The sequence below is a fragment of the Watersipora subatra genome, chromosome 4 (assembly GCF_963576615.1).
Source record: "Watersipora subatra chromosome 4, tzWatSuba1.1, whole genome shotgun sequence".
In the NCBI taxonomy this organism is placed as follows: Eukaryota; Metazoa; Bryozoa; class Gymnolaemata; order Cheilostomatida; family Watersiporidae; genus Watersipora; species Watersipora subatra.
Window position 1 is genome coordinate 44,878,786 of NC_088711.1, and position 18,065 is coordinate 44,896,850.

At 36.4% G+C, this 18,065-nt stretch overlaps 1 protein-coding gene across 5 annotated transcripts in view; it reads right to left on the bottom strand.

Moving 5' to 3' along the window:
- LOC137393636 (uncharacterized) overlaps positions 1-18,065 on the bottom strand; it is a 101,119-nt gene that overhangs the window by 64,904 nt on the left and 18,150 nt on the right. For 4 of the 5 annotated variants that reach the window (XR_010978309.1, XR_010978310.1, XR_010978308.1 and 1 more), the window contains exons 3-5: positions 6,108-6,222; positions 4,528-4,659; positions 4,101-4,186 (exon numbers count right to left, since the gene is read on the bottom strand). Coding sequence is in view for 2 of the 5 variants with exons in the window: in XM_068080274.1 (XP_067936375.1) it covers positions 4,101-4,147 (47 nt within the window). In the remaining 3 variants the exon portion in view is untranslated. The remainder of the gene's footprint in view (positions 1-4,100; positions 4,187-4,527; positions 4,660-6,107; positions 6,223-18,065) is intronic. The other variant, XM_068080275.1, reaches the window with a different exon arrangement.

Genomic DNA, 18,065 nt, shown 5'->3' on the forward strand with positions numbered 1-18,065 from the left:
CCAAGGGATGAATTTGGAAAGATCTTCGAATGGATTAAGCCAATTATATGTATTTTACTGTTTTTTAAAGTACAATCCCTATAATATAAAGGTTATCAGAATAGATTATTTATGTTAAAGGAGTGTCTACTGTATGTATATAGTGACTATATATTAGAGAGCAGCCAGATGGGAGGAAAGACCGCATCTTTGAAACTGACAATGATGATTAATAACATATGTTTTACGTTGGCCTCCACCAAATATACTAACAATATAAACAATTTTAAATTTTCCAATTAGCTATAAATCATTATTAGTCATTATCAGTCATAAGTGCTAGAACATAAATAAAAAATACATATCCGTCATTACTACAAAATATTTTATTTGTAATAATTATTATAATAGCATTATTATAAAAATTCAAGAGAATTTGGATCTTCAAAAACAAATTCAAATCAGGCCTTTTTGTCTAGCTTCACTATTATTATAATATTACAGAAAAACAACCCAGAAACCACATAGGCCTACAGAAGATCGTGTATTGGGAATGACATGCAGATAGTCAACTATCTCCGTAGCTCTGAGTTGTCTGGATATTGTTAACCAAAAACTGTATGTTCAAAAACATTTGACATCAGCTAGCTCTTCCGCAATAATTCAAATATGGAATTAGTTTAAATCGCGTGTGTACCACAAAAGGCATCAAGCATCACTAAAGGCCTCTGCTCTATATATTGATAGCCTGACTTTGGAATGAACTTTGGGTTGCAACATCATAAGTAAAAAGGATTATTATATGTCACATTTTGGTCAATTTAATCATTATTCATCTACGCCCAGCTAACCTGAACATAATAAAAACTATATTTAAATAACTATTATTCGGATAAAACCTCGTCTTCCATTACAAATTTATTCAAACAAAAGCCTGTACAACACTAGACAAATCAGCCCTGGTTATTACTGCCATTACATGGTTGCAATGCTAAGAATGACCAGGAATGCAAACAAGACGTTTTAAATGCCAGTTGATCAAATGATGTAAATATTTCTCCATTTGAACTGCACTATTGACTGAACACTCAAGTTGGTAAGCCAAGCATTAGATCATGCATTTAAAATATCTTTGAAATGAGCAGGATACAACACAAACCAGTTAAAGGTGTGGCAGGCATTCCAAGGCTGTACCTATGAGAGTCGTTTTGTAATATAATGTAATTAATTAAGCGTGACGACACGCGGGCATTTAAATTAAACATGTGCCAGTGTCAATTAATCTGGAACCAAGGTGACCAAATAAATAATTTTTTGCGCAATTTATCATAGAAGCCATTTAATATCTAGAGAACAATACAAAACACCACAAACTATATAAATCCAAACATAAAACAATGACTGGAATGAAATAAATCAATTAATCTAGACAGGCACACAATGGTTCAAAAACATTAAATACTAAAAATATCATAATAAGCGTGACTACATAAAGGAAACAATCCTCGAATTCACGTGGCTCTTGGTAAAGGGAATCTATAAAATTCTGCAATGTCACAGCATCAGCTGATAGGCCAGTCGTTTCCTTGATATAACTATGTTGCAAGCTGTCCAGTAGATTGGAAGACTAGGCTGGTGGTGGCACGGAGATGAAGAAAAAGGTGCTGCCAACAGGAAGCTATTAACCAATGGGTGTGAGTCAACTGAGAAAAACTGAAACATCTGAGCAATGGTGGAGGTAACTCCACAGGACCGGGAGTAAGCCTTTTCGCAAATGAACAAATGACACATGGCCATAGTGCTACAAAGTTATTTGTGAAAACACAGGTCATCTAATTGTTGTAAATTAGGTTTAATTCATACGGTCACCTTGTAGCACAAACTAAAGGTCACCTAGTAGTGCACACTACAGCCCACCAAGTAGTAGATACTACAGAACCCCTGCAGAAGACACTACCTATCACTCACCTAGTAGTAGACACTATAACCAACTTTAATTTTAAAAATAGGCTCAAAACAATTTTATTTTTTAATATGTTTTTATCCTGAATGGCAAAATATTATTTTTTAAAGTCATCAAAGTTGTATTACAAGTAAAACTACTTGAGCGTGGAGCGGCTTAAAATACAGTCAAACCTGGATAACTCGCCCACGGATAGCTCGAACACATGGTTAACTCGAACGGTTTCTTTGGTCCATTCCCACGTAATGATAAATTGCTATAGATAACTCGACCTCAACTCTGTTAACTCGAACAGTTTTTTGCCCAACGGCTACCGAGATGGTTGTTATCGCTTTAGAAAATCACTTTATTCCAAGTCATAGAGGTAAACCTCAACTTTTCGTAAATCATAGGCGTCGTTATTACCACCGTCGGCAAAATATTTTTGTCAACGACTTTTCTAAAGGTTTGGTGAATTTTGATTTTTACCAAACATCCGCTTAGCGATCGTCTTTCAGAAGCATGGAAAAGCGAGGTGACCTTCGCATAAACCTCAAGAAAAATCGGCAAAATTGATCTCGGTTAAAACTCTCAAAAGAAAAAGATGTCTTCTCTTCTGAGCATTTCAACAACAATCAAGTTTTGCCAATTTTAATCTAAAAAACGTCTTGGCAATAACATCACCTCAAACAACAAAACAATCTCAAGTGATAGAAAAATCTCCTATACTTTTTGATAAAAAAGTTTTAAACTTTACATTAGAAGCATTTAATTTGAAACAAGCCATTTATGCTTTTGATTTCTATTATAGTTTGTATATGTGCATGTATCTATTAATAAATAAATACATGGACTTGTGACAGTGCTCTGATAACTTGAACGCTCTGATAAATCGAACACTTTCGCTCGGTCCCGTAAAGTTCGAGTTATCCATGTTTGACTGTATATTTAAAATATATTTTGAAATATACTCTTTGACAATCAGCCAGCTGATTACGATAAAGCAGCAGGTACAAATATTAAGCACTCCTAATTCACATAAGTACGCTAGCGTCAGCGACTGTTGTAGGTCAGTGACAGCATGACAGCAATGTCACTGACCTACAACTTCATCAAAAACATGGGTAGGCTTGTTATTTCTCTAGTGCTCTTCCCTCCTTGAATAATTTCCCTAACTTACAGTGTCAAAGATCAAATGTATAACAGATGGTTTCAATATTAACTAGTGATTCCATGCATGCGCCGTGAGAAATTGATAAATGTAATAAGTATGTGCTCAATTATTCTTACATGTGGAAAGGTGGTCAAGTGGCGCAAACGGCGGTATGTTTGGCTAAGAATCTAAATATTTCTATGTTCAAATCCGGTGCGCCGCAATTTTTTTCCCTGATGCTCTTAGCGTGGCGATAGACGGATGGACAGAACTCTTATTATTATTATAGTAAAGATCAATACCAGCGCTGCAACCGCATTATACAACCTAGCGAATTCTTAATAAATAGTGATGTGAGTAGGCGCAATGGAGTTTAAACAGAAGAAATTGAAAAGCAAGACTATCAAAGCCTAAACCTTCCATCAGGAAGTGCTCAGGAATCATCATATCAACAACACAAAGTGTGAGATTACATTCAGGATGTCTAGCCATTTGCATAATTTATTGTAGGTTACTTTTGTCATACAGTGTTTATCTTTCATTCGCTGAACAACCGGTCGGTGGGCTAGTGAGTCTTCAAGTTTGGTTAAATTTCACGCAGTTCATTGTTCAATGTCACTCCATTCAAAGCTTAGCTCGTTCCTCACCGAAAGGCCGTGCAGGCCAAAAGGAGAGAAAGGAAGCTAATGAAGTATTTAGTAGAAATCTAGTAGCAAGGTTTTGTAACTTTATATCATGTTTTATTCTGGTTGACAAAGGTATGAATTCGGCTCAGATACCTGTTGACCTGATACAGTGTTTGCTTCAAGGGTATGAAGTCGGCTCAGATACCTGTTGACCTGATACAGTGTTTGCTTAACAAAACTCTGCCAAAAAGTAACAGTTGTTGAGAAGATAATTCTATCGAGATCCATAGTTACAGACTCTTTCTCAGTAAAATAATATGAATCTTATCTGATTCATTAAACCAAATATGATCTAAATCATATTAACAAATGAAACACCGCAAAGAGCATTTGATTTTACCTTTTAAATAAGAGAGACCGAGGGATCATCCTATGATAGGCTTCCATTTCAATTCTTCAATCTCCAAACGGCTTCATTAGTCAATTCTAAAAAATTAATGGAGTTTTTCACATTGCCATGGCATTTCTTTTACAGATTGCCAACAAAAAGAGATTTCAAACATTACATGAATTTGATAGACTAGAAGATTGGTTGGTAAAGACAGATTTACAGACTGATAAAACAATAAAAGAACGAAATTAAATCATACATTTTCTGAGGCCCATTCTACTGACCTTGACACAGCTCTGCAATGGCTGCTACAGTTATTACTCTGTAGAATCAAAAGAGTTGAAACGGAATGCTCATAAGATGTACTGACCAAATTTCAGTTATAGAGAGTAGCCAACAGAAGCACATTGAATGATATGAAACAGAAAGGAAGTACCTTATGCGAGCTTTACAAGTCAAGAAATATGCCTAGTTTAACTTGTAGATATTATTCTTCATATACCAAGCCTTGCTAGAGGGTTCTGAGCATTTCGAGTGATGTCACTGCTCTGTAGTTCCGTAGGTGATACTGTAAGAGACACGACAGTTTTCTTTGTCTGAACATAGCATCAGGATGAACGAGACAGGGTTTTGGGTTTGGCAAATGGCATATCTGGATATGATTGTTGATTTTGTCAATGTTTTTTTAAATCCAACTTTCAGATTTTCCTTTTGCTAGCATTATTCTCTAACAAATTTGTATGTTTCTCACAGTTTTAATTCAAGAATGTCATCCATTTTGCATGAAAATTTACAATTTTATAGAAATACACAGAGCATGTTAAGATGAACTGGTAGAAAGTAGTCAGTTTGGCTCACTGTAAATCTTTAAACTTTTAGTTAACTTTTACTCTGAACCATCGCCAAGGTTATTTGCCCGTTCCTAATCTCAACTAAGAACCTTCTCAGTGATCTTATCCAATAATCACAACAAATAACAATAAACGCCGGGAAAAAATAAATATTCTTGTATAAAGAATGTTTAGTTTATGAATTTATTTAGTTTTATGAACCTTTAGTCTCTTTACTATAATAAGAGTCATGTCTATCCATGCTTCTGTTCGAAACCAAGGTCACAAGTCACAAGGTCACAGGTTACAAGGTCACAGGTTGGGTAAAAAGATTGCATCGTACGAGATTTGAACTCAAACACATACCGTACTTTTCGGACAATTAGCCGCTACTTTTTTCTGATGATTTGAGCCATGCGTCTTATTAAGAGGGTGCGGCTAATCTGTGGCTTTTTCTTTGACCGCTAGGGCGCATTAACCAGAATCTCTGGTTAGTGCGCCTCTAGTGGTGAAAAAAAATACGAAACAATGCCTAACGGTACTGTTCCGTTAGGCACTAGGTTAAAAAGCGTCGGTTAATACGAAAGTGCCGTTAGGCACTTCCGTTTTAAACAGCAAAGTTGCTGCCGTGTTAAAAGCACCCTCCTGAGTTCTGCAGCCTATACAAAGGTGCAGCCTATGTATTGTTTTATTATCGTTTTTGGAAAATAAAGCAGATGCGGCTTATATAGGGGTGCGGTTTATAGTGCGAAAAGTACGGTAGTTACCCAAAAATGAATAGGACTCTTCATACCAACAGAGAGGATCTTTCATTGTTTTCATTTGAAACGTCACAAGCTAAGATAATAGCAAAATTATGCAATAAAATTGTCAAAACTGACGACCAATTTTATGTAACCTGAAATAAAACATCCTCCTAGATTTGAATATCTCAAATCAAAATCAACCAAAATGCACGGAAAAAATGATATTAATAATATTCTATACTAAGTATTTTGTTCAATTATGAAAAAGAAATAAGATTAAGAGCATATAACTTTAGATGATTGGTGGTTTTGGAGAGATGGACAATGAATAGATGTACATGCTATCAATATTACAATGCATGCTATACAAAACTGACAGGCAATGAATGATAAGACGTAATGTTCTAAAAGCTAGGTTATTTTTGTACCAATGAACTTGCCCTATGAGCAGAAAGATTATCTGGAATACTCTTGCACCACACTAGAGCGAGCAAACTGTGAATGGAAAGCCTCCGTGGTATGAGATACTTGTTGATGCCTGCCTGTTATTTTGGCCTGTAATCACGATTGAATGAAAAGGTTTCGAACTCTCAAAATATATAGTAGAAAAAGGCTGCTACCTTATCGAACAATAGAAACAAATTTGAACATATTGAACCACAATGCATGACATGCATTGTAAGAATAACTCTGTCACTCAGGCTTCATCCGTAGTTTTAACCCTTGGGATTGCCGGACAGTTGGGGCCACCTTCCGCCAAACCATCAATGGAACCTCTAAATTTTTTTACCTAAAAATATCTACAAGCTAAAAATGTTTAAAATGTATATTTAAAAGCAGCATGTTGTTTCATTAGATAAGAAATAAATAACTCCATTTGATTCAATCTCATGTTGTGGCTCCCTAAATACTTAAACCCTCCCAGAAAATTATAATTTACCGCGAAAGTCAAAAGCGTACCATTGATGTTGTTCAGTATCCTATCCTAGTTCACATTCGTAAATAATTTATAAAAGTAGCTTTAATACAGCAGAGTTTCTTACTTAAAACAGACATCTGAATTGCAATTAGAATTCACAATAAATTATGTAATAACTGTTTAAACCGAACTGCATTATGATTGCAGTAGTTCTGATCAGGTTTGGTTTGAAAAAAAGCCGCAATAATATTCCAATGGCTTTCGATAAATGAAATGTTTTCTTGCACATTAATATTGGAGAAAATGCAAAGATATTAGCTTGAAAAAGATTCCAGGCATTCAAGGATGTATCATTCAAACTGCCTTTTGGTGTTAGTAGTGTAACTGCACCCAAAGCAGAATGATTGACATAGGAATCTAAGCTTTGTCTTCCGCTAGTTACTGAAGATTGGTGAGAAGGAAAACATATATCATAATGAGAGTAATTGGACGAGGTTCTAGGGTTGTTTCAATAAGAATGCTAAGCTTTGCTCCATGGTCAGTTAACTTCCGCATAAACCACAACTAAAGATACATGCCTAACAGTGGGGGACCTCCATTTTCCCTCTGTTGGATGTTGGAAATTCTAAAAACTCTGCTGACCAATTTGTCATGGCCGTGGAATGTGAACAACGGTTGTAGAGTGACATTTCCTTAAAGGTTGACTTGCAACAAACTTCACATTACAGTTATTTGGTATCAAAAGATTCACCATGTCTTACTTCGCTGTGTTGTAGGTGCCAAATATGTGGAAGTGTGATTACAAGCTCTAAAAAGCTCAAAAGCAAACAGTTAACCGCAGCCATCACGAAAACTCCGTAGGTTGGAAACCCTCTCCAAAACGGTTCAAATTGGACATAGTTGAACACATTGTGCTTCTGTTTACACTTTCACGCAACCTCATTCGTTGAAATATTTCCACACATTCAATAACACCATGTTTATTGACCTTCGGCGTCTATCTCATCATCATTGTAATGCTGTCACTTTGAGCTCTGATATCTCAAAACCTAGCTTAAAAAATTAATTTAATTTTCTACTTTAGCTTGAAGGAGTGCATATATCATCCTCTGATAAAAATGAGGAGCCTGTTGGTAACCTGTGATAGTCGAAAAATGCTGCGGAAATTGTTCACGCTATTTGGCAGGAAATATAGGTCACATGATCAGATTACCACAAGATGATTAGACCAAGTTGAAACAAAACTGTAAAGTAGCGAGCATATATATTCGATAAGGGCTTTCCGGTAAAACTTGAACTGTTTGTCATAAACTAGTGCTACAAAACGTTTTATATTGAGCCTTTTATTGGCCTTTCAATTCACGTGATAACAGCATGTGTCAGAACAATAACCACGTCGAGTTGAGTACGCCGTCAAAATGAAGGGGTTCCGAACTACGGCGTTTTCGTGATGGCTGTGATTAACTGTTCCTCCTTTTTGAGCTTTTAAGAGCTTGTAATCACATTTCCACATATTTTGCACCTACAACACGGCAGAGTAAGACATGTGGAACCTTTTGATACTAAATAACTGTAATGTGAATTTTGTTGCAAGTCAACCAACGTTAATACCAGCAATAACTGCGACAAGTGAAAAACCTCGAAGTAGCGTCAACCTTTCATTTTTATATCCACTAGATAAACAGTAGTGTACATATTGCCAGCCGGTTTGTGTACAGACTAATTTAGCCAATGATTTAATTAGCTGGTTCACCGTGGTGGTTTACTAAAAAACGATGATCTAGTCTAGTGCCCTTGTTCACCCTTTTTACTGCTAAGGAAATGCTGCAAGTGAAATGCTGCAAGTGAAATGCTGCAAGTGAAATGCTGCAAGTGAAATGCTGCAAGTGAAATGCTGCAAGTGAAATGCTGCAAGTGAAATGCTGCAAGTGAAATGCTGCAAGTGAAATGCTGCAAGTGAAATGCTGCAAGTGAAATGCTGCAAGTGAAATGCTGCAAGTGAAATGCTGCAAGTGAAATGCTGCAAGTGAAATGCTGCAAGTGAAATGCTGCAAGTGAAATGCTGCAAGTGAAATGCTGCAAGTGAAATGCTGCAAAGACCTCTACTGACTTCAACAATTCTGTGAATAGTTTTTGAATGCAATATCGGCAAGGTAGGCGAGAGCCATTCTTGCTCATCCCAAATAGCTGTACTTTGCCTAGAATAATGCTGGCGTGAAACTTGGTAAGAATTTAACTCAGTTAATCTACATGGTTATCTACATGTTAATCTGAAGCTTGATCTATATGGTAATCTACAGGCTAATCTACATGTTAATCTACAGGTTAATCCACATGTTAATCCAATGTTAATATACATGTTAATCTAATGTTAATCTAAGGTTAATATACATGTTAATCTAAGGTTAATCTACATGTTAATCTACATGTTAATCCACATGTTAATCCAATGTTAATATACATGTTAATCTACATGTTAATCTAATGTTAATCTAAGGTTAATCTACATGTTAATCTAAGGTTGATCTACATGTTAATCTAAGGTTAATCTGCATGTTAATCTACAGAAAACATAGTAATTTGTGTTGTAACTAAAATCCACTGTTAGCTTAGTGGTATGCAAGCTTTAAAACGCTGCACATGTAATTCTAATGCTTAGCCATGACAAAAACAATTATATTATATGAAGTAAGAGAAGATAAAGGTAATCCTTGCTTAGAGATTTAGAGAGTTGACCAACTCCAGAATCATTAATTGGGTACAATCAGGAAATGCTTAGCAGCTTGTTCTACATTCCTAGCATTCCTGTGGCACTTGTCTCAACATGTTACTTATTACAAGCTGTAACATGTGATTTTCAATTACTGTCCTTTCTATTGACTGTCATCAGGCTCCAGAATGTGCTAGAACACACAAACTTGTATGTCATAACAGCTAATAAAAAATCGTTGGCTAGCAGCATTCACTTACATCAAGTAACACAAACATCATAACTTTGGCCGCCTATTAATAAGACAAAGTTGTTCAGAAAAATGTATCACCACCAATTTTAACTACATATACATTTCCACCATCGCACAACTAGTTTGTTCAGCAATAGACAAACGATATATCTGTAGGTAGAGCAAAGCCCAAAAAATAACCATATATGTGGGTATAGAAACTCACAGACCCAATGACTAACCGCAAGTGGCAATCACTTCACAGCTCAGCTGCGCTGAGTTTAGACGGCTTGCTACAGTCAATCGATCCATAACAGGACATTTTCAGGTTATTTTCCGCTAATATCATCAGAAGGTTTTTGTTCCTGTGCATCTTTGACAGCAATTTGTTTCACAGGAAACAGACCCAAACCTTATTTCTTTATTACCATAGTTTGTTAAAAGTGTACATCTAAGCAGACAGATCAGACTGATAGGTAACTCATATGTACTACTGAATGGCAAGCATTGTAGTTATGTGCTATACAGGAGTGTACCTGAGATAAGAGTAAATATTAGTGTATAGTACTATCTAACATCAAGTGATTTGTACAGCGGGGACCAAAATGATTCCTAGTCTGAAAGAGTGTGAATAATGGCATTACAAATACAATTAATAGTCAGAACTTATGTGATAAAAAAGGCTTAGGGAAGTGGGTTAAGTTATCTCAAGAGTTATCCTTCCATGTATTACATGTACAGTATATGGGAAAATCCAGATCCACTGGAGTTTCCTAGCATGATTCACTATTCAACATAACTCAGGATTGTCCTAAAAAACCTCTAGGTCATACAGGATTTAGAATCCCGATATGCAAAACATGGGTTATTCAAAATTTTTTTACTTCTATTGCAGCATATATTCACTGCAAAAAACCAATCTGCTAACCATAATAGAAGTTTCTTCACGAAACAATTATCAATATAGCGATGCCGAGGTAACTCACTTTGTTCACATCTAAATAATTTATATTTACATGTGAGCAAAGTTTACATGTTATAATTCTAATTTCTAAGCTTCTTTCTTTTCTATTATCAAGCAGCATTATGGTAATCAAAGAGAAAATAATTCCTAAATAGTTTTAAACACCGTACTTAGGCTGAAAATATATGGCAAAAATAATTTTGAACAACTCTAAAACATAAAATTAACTTTGGACAACATATAAGTAAAAAACCAATGAGTTGATAAAAAATTGAATAGTATTGTGATAAAAACATTCTAAAAGCAAGAATTTATATAAATTAAGAGGTATAGAAGTTTACATACGTAGCAAGGACGATACGGCAATGTTGAGAAGGAGCTTCAAAGAGATCCTGCTCCTACTTTGTGAAAATCTTAAAAACGGCAAAGAGTCCTCAGTTTTGAATATGTGAAAAAGTTTTGCCTTAGCTGCTCAGAAAAGTACAGTGCGCATTTAGGGTTGTAGTGTTTTATTGTCCTAAATGGCAGCTAATCTAGCAAAATTAAATGAATACAGCAATGCCTCTACATATGAGCTTAATACATTTTAGAATTGAGCCCCTTTGTCAATTCTCTTGTAGCTCAGAGCATTTTTGCTGTATAAAATAACTAAATATAAATTAATCTGTTTCCGCTTTCTGAAAAACCACCTAAAAGCGAGATGTAACGATGAAGGTGTTTTTAATCATTCTAATTGATCACCTACTCTCACCAACAAATACCTATATAGTGGTTATGATCACCTACTCTCACCAACAAATACCTATCTAGTGGTTATGATCACCTACTCTCACCAACAAATACCTATCTAGTGGTTATGATCACCTACTCTCACCAACAAATACCTATCTAGTGGTTATGATCACCTACTCTCACCAACAAATACCTATCTAGTGGTTATGATCACCTACTCTCACCAACAAATACCTATCTAGTGGTTATGATCACCTACTCTCACCAACAAATACCTATCTAGTGGTTATGATCACCTACTCTCACCAACAAATACCTATCTAGTGGTTATGATCACCTACTCTCACCAACAAATACCTATCTAGTGGTTATGATCACCTACTCTCACCAACAAATACCTATCTAGTGGTTATGATCACCTACTCTCACCAACAAATACCTATTTAGTAGTTATGATCTGTGATAAAATGTAATATATTACATATATCATTATGTGCAGTAGTGTAGGGAGTTCTTACTTTCGTGACAGTAAGCCGTAGCTGCCAACAGAAAAGTGAGTGAGACTTGACGGCAACATATTCAGTATGCTACACTTTTCTGACGCTACGCAACAACCTCTGAATTTAACTTTAAGGTTGACTTGCAACAAAATTTACATTACCATTATTTGATATGAAAAGATTCACCATGTCTTACTCTGTTGTGTTGTAGGTGCCAAATATGTGGAAAGGTGATTACAAGCTCTTAAAAGCTTAGTTGATAAAATAATGTTGAAGGTCGATTAGCCGATTTCGAACATTAGAGTTAAGTGACATTAAAGGTTGACTTGCAACAAAATTTACATTACCATTATTTGATATGAAAAGATTCACCATGTCTTACTCTGATGTGTTGTAGGTGCAAAATATGTGGAAAGGTGATTACAAGCTCTTAAAAGCTAAAATATGAACAGAAAATCGCAGCCACACGAGACCGCTGTAGTTTGGATTCCCTTTCCAAAACCAGTCAAATGTGATGTAGTTGTGAGAGATGGTTTCTGTTTACACTTTCTTGCAACCTTATTCATCGAAATATTTTCACAAATATACTTCACGCATTCAATAAAACTATGTCTATATTGTTTTTACGCGTCTGTTTTATCGTCATTGTAATGCTGTCACTTTTAGCACTGATATCTTATAACTTACCGTAAAAAATCGTTAAACTTTTTAACCTTAGCTCGAAGGAGTACATATCATTGTCTGATAATCATGACGAGCCACCTGTGATAATCGAAAACTGCGGAAAAAATTATTTGCGAAGTATTGGGTCACGTGATCAGATTACGACTTGACGATTGAATAATGCCGAAACAAAACTGTAAAGTAGCGAGCATCTATATTTGATACGGGGTCTTCGGTGCAACCCGAAGTGTTTGTCATAAACTAGTACTACGATAAGTTTTATATTGAGCTTTGTTTTGGCCTTTCAATTCACGTGAGAACATATGTGACAAGACGACAACCAAATTTCGTGGCTACGTCATCGAAATAAAGAGATTCCAATATACGGCCGCTTTTCGTTTTTGAGCTTTTAAGAGCTTGTAATCACATTTCCACATATCTGGCACTTACAACACAACAGAGTAAGACATGGTGAATCTTTTGATACCAAATAACTGTAATGTGAATTTTATTGCAAGTCAACCTTTAAGTGAATTTATCCTATTAAGCACACATTTGAACATATGTTTTAGCCTTATGTTGGAATGATTCTTAATTCTCATTGTGACTTCATTCTCATTTTTTTATTACATTACAGCTTGGCTCTTTTTAACTGTTAACCTAACATATATCAAAATGGAGGGTCGACGCGCCACTTGGCAGTCTTCACTTGTCAGTCAGTGCTGGTATTGAGTAAGGTGTCACTCTACAACCAAAATCCTTTATAGGCTTGTTCATATTACACAGTCATGATAAATTGGTTAACTGAGGCTCTAGAATTTTTAAATTCCAATGGTGGGAAAAGGTCCCCAAACAAATTTCAAACATACAAATGGTGTCAAGTTTTGGCTTGAATTCAAGTTAACTGACAATGTAAAAAAGCTTTGCATTATTATTAAAACAATACTAAAACCTTATCATATATATACATGTAACTTCCAGCATTACACATGCTTTCATTCTTACCAATTTTTAGTAACTTGTAAATCAAAGCTTAGATTCCTATGTCGATCATTCTGTTTTGGGTACAGTTCTACTAAAATTGAGAGGCGGTTTGAATATGGTACAACCAAAATCTTTGACAGGCAAACTGACTTTCTAGAATTTCCAAAATCCTATATAGGGAAACTAAAGATCCCCAGCCTTCCAAGCACGCAAGCCTTGTTGAGTTATGTTGAGGTATAAACCGATGATGTGAGTCAGACCATACTCTGCATGCACAGTTTAGTTTGCTCACATTCATCATAACATGGCATAGTTCAGAGGTGAATTAGCCAATCATTGGGCGAGTAATCTTGATATATTAGTCATACACTTTTTACTTCCTGTTGATGTGATGTAACACAAACTACTCTTGTGAACTCTGCAGTCAAAGTCTACACTAAGTCTATATGGTTTTGGTCATTTAGTAACAATAAAGATCTGTAACAGGTACATTTACAGTAACAGGTACAGTTCAAACAGCAAAGATCCGTACAGTAATGGTAAAATTCATTGTTAACTTATGAAGAAATATTTAGCAATGGTATAAAATCAGTGAGTCATTGAAGTGGTATATGGAAACAGTTGGTATTCCAAAAACTTATCAAAATTCTGCCATGTAGAACAATGTCTAGAACAATGTCTGCTTAGAGAAACTAATAGGAGGAAATATATATGAATCAATTCTTTTGGAGTACCTAATAGTAGACTAGAGTCTGAAGAGGAAGTAGCGTGTTTGATGAGGAAGCTAAGGGTGCTAATCAGAAGGAGACAACTCCAATGTAGATTAAAGATCATGTTCCTTCCTATTAAATAATTTTTTTAACTCATAGAGGAAAAAGGAAATGAGTCATTGGAAAAATAAGTGCTCAACCAATGAGTGAGAGAGGGTTAACTTGTTGTTCCCCTGGGCAGTTGTAAAGTTCCAGGCTGTGACTTGAGGATAGCATGCACTCCCCTTATTGTAGCCCTCGTCTAGCATAAGTTTGTCGTTTATCACACACAATCAAAATAATGGATTACGAATGTCAGGTGGATTGACATCACACGACTCATAGAAAGCGTATAGGAACTTGTATTTTTAATATTATAGAATATATTAATGTGAAAAGAATATTAATAATAGTAATAATAACAACACTAATAACAAAAAATATAAATAAACAGTATTCAATTAAATTTTGAGTTTTGACTGTTTGACTGAACAAACATTTAAGAAAGTAATTTTCTATGAAGAGGCCACGATTAAATATTTGTCGTCATAAAATGCAAATTAAAAACAACTAGACACAATATAATTAAAGACTTAGAGCTTTAGATGCAACTTATCATTTGTTGAAATCCTTATGTGAGACTTACTGGGCTTACCAAGTATATTGTGAGGTAGTGTAGACAACTCCATTTTTGAAAGCATTCACAAAATAAAATGTTCATTTAGTATTTTAGTTGTTAAAAACTCTGCAGTGCACAGATGGGAAAAATAACAAAGAACGCCGACTCATAAAATTTGAATGATTATATGCTACATGTAGAGTCAAGCCTCAACTATGCTACATGTAGAGTCAAACCTCAACTATGCTACATGTAGTGTCAAGCCTCAACTATGCTACATGTAGAGTCAAGCCTCAACTATGCTACATGTAGAGTCAAACCTCAACTATGCTACATGTAGAGTCAAGCCTCAACTATGCTACATGTAGAGTCAAACCTCAACTATGCTACCTATAGAGTCAAGCCTCAACTATGCTACATGTAGTGTCAAGCCTCAACTATGCTACATGTAGAGTCAAGCCTCAACTATGCTACATGTAGAGTCAAGCCTCAACTATGCTACCTATAGAGTCAAGCCTCAACTATGCTACATGTAGTGTCAAGCCTCAACTATGCTACATGTAGAGTCAAGCCTCAACTATGCTACATGTAGAGTCAAGCCTCAACTATGCTACATGTAGAGTCAAACCTCAACTATGCTACATGTAGAGTCAAGCCTCAACTATGCTACATGTAGAGTCAAACCTCAACTATGCTACCTATAGAGTCAAGCCTCAACTATGCTACATGTAGAGTCAAGCCTCAACTATGCTACATGTAGAGTCAAGCCTCAACTATGCTACATGTAGTGTCAAGCCTCAACTATGCTACATGTAGAGTCAAGCCTCAACTATGCTACATGTAGAGTCAAGCCTCAACTATGCTACATGTAGAGTCAAGCCTCAACTATGCTACATGTAGAGTCAAGCCTCAACTATGCTACATGTAGAGTCAAACCTCAACTATGCTACCTATAGAGTCAAGCCTCAACTATGCTACATGTAGTGTCAAGCCTCAACTATGCTACATGTAGAGTCAAGCCTCAACTATGCTACATGTAGAGTCAAGCCTCAACTATGCTACATGTAGAGTCAAACCTCAACTATGCTACATGTAGTGTCAAGCCTCAACTATGCTACATGTAGTGTCAAGCCTCAACTATGCTACATGTAGAGTCAAACCTCAACTATGCTACATGTAGAGTCAAGCCTCAACTATGCTACATGTAGAGTCAAGCCTCAACTATGCTACATGTAGTGTCAAGCCTCAACTATGCTACATGTAGTGTCAAGCCTCAACTATGCTACATGTAGAGTCAAACCTCAACTATGCTACATGTAGTGTCAAGCCTCAACTATGCTACATGTAGAGTCAAACCTCAACTATGCTACATGTAGAGTCAAGCCTCAACTATGCTACATGTAGAGTCAAGCCTCAACTATGCTACATGTAGTGTCAAGCCTCAACTATGCTACATGTAGAGTCAAACCTCAACTATGCTCCATGTAGAGTCAAACCTCAACTATGCTACATGTAGAGTCAAGCCTCAACTATGCTACATGTAGAGTCAAGCCTCAACTATGCTACATGTAGAGTCAAGCCTCAACTATGCTACATGTAGAGTCAAGCCTCAACTATGCTACATGTAGAGTCAAACCTCAACTATGCTACCTATAGAGTCAAGCCTCAACTATGCTACATGTAGTGTCAAGCCTCAACTATGCTACATGTAGAGTCAAGCCTCAACTATGCTACATGTAGAGTCAAGCCTCAACTATGCTACATGTAGAGTCAAGCCTCAACTATGCTACATGTAGAGTCAAGCCTCAACTATGCTACATGTAGAGTCAAACCTCAACTATGCTACATGTAGAGTCAAGCCTCAACTATGCTACATGTAGTGTCAAACCTCAACTATGCTACATGTAGAGTCAAGCCTCAACTATGCTACATGTAGTGTCAAACCTCAACTATGCTACATGTAGAGTCAAACCTCAACTATGCTACATGTAGAGTCAAACCTCAACTATGCTACATGTAGAGTCAAGCCTCAACTATGCTACATGTAGTGTCAAGCCTCAACTATGCTACATGTAGAGTCAAACCTCAACTATGCTACATGTAGAGTCAAGCCTCAACTATGCTACATGTAGAGTCAAGCCTCAACTATGCTACATGTAGAGTCAAGCCTCAACTATGCTACATGTAGAGTCAAGCCTCAACTATGCTACATGTAGAGTCAAACCTCAACTATGCTACATGTAGAGTCAAGCCTCAACTATGCTACATGTAGTGTCAAACCTCAACTATGCTACATGTAGAGTCAAACCTCAACTATGCTACATGTAGAGTCAAACCTCAACTATGCTACATGTAGTGTCAAGCCTCAACTATGCTACATGTAGTGTCAAGCCTCAACTATGCTACATGTAGAGTCAAACCTCAACTATGCTACATGTAGAGTCAAGCCTCAACTATGCTACATGTAGAGTCAAGCCTCAACTATGCTACATGTAGAGTCAAGCCTCAACTATGCTACATGTAGAGTCAAGCCTCAACTATGCTACATGTAGAGTCAAGACTCAACTATGCTACATGTAGAGTCAAACCTCAACTATGCTACCTATAGAGTCAAGCCTCAACTATGCTACATGTAGAGTCAAACCTCAACTATGCTACCTATAGAGTCAAGCCTCAACTATGCTACATGTAGTGTCAAGCCTCAACTATGCTACATGTAGAGTCAAGCCTCAACTATGCTACATGTAGAGTCAAGCCTCAACTATGCTACATGTAGAGTCAAGCCTCAACTATGCTACATGTAGAGTCAAGCCTCAACTATGCTACATGTAGAGTCAAACCTCAACTATGCTACATGTAGAGTCAAGCCTCAACTATGCTACATGTAGTGTCAAACCTCAACTATGCTACATGTAGAGTCAAGCCTCAACTATGCTACATGTAGTGTCAAACCTCAACTATGCTACATGTAGAGTCAAACCTCAACTATGCTACATGTAGTGTCAAGCCTCAACTATGCTACATGTAGTGTCAAGCCTCAACTATGCTACATGTAGAGTCAAACCTCAACTATGCTACATGTAGAGTCAAGCCTCAACTATGCTACATGTAGAGTCAAGCCTCAACTATGCTACATGTAGAGTCAAGCCTCAACTATGCTACATGTAGAGTCAAGCCTCAACTATGCTACATGTAGAGTCAAGCCTCAACTATGCTACATGTAGTGTCAAACCTCAACTATGCTACATGTAGAGTCAAGCCTCAACTATGCTACATGTAGTGTCAAGCCTCAACTATGCTACATGTAGAGTCAAGCCTCAACTATG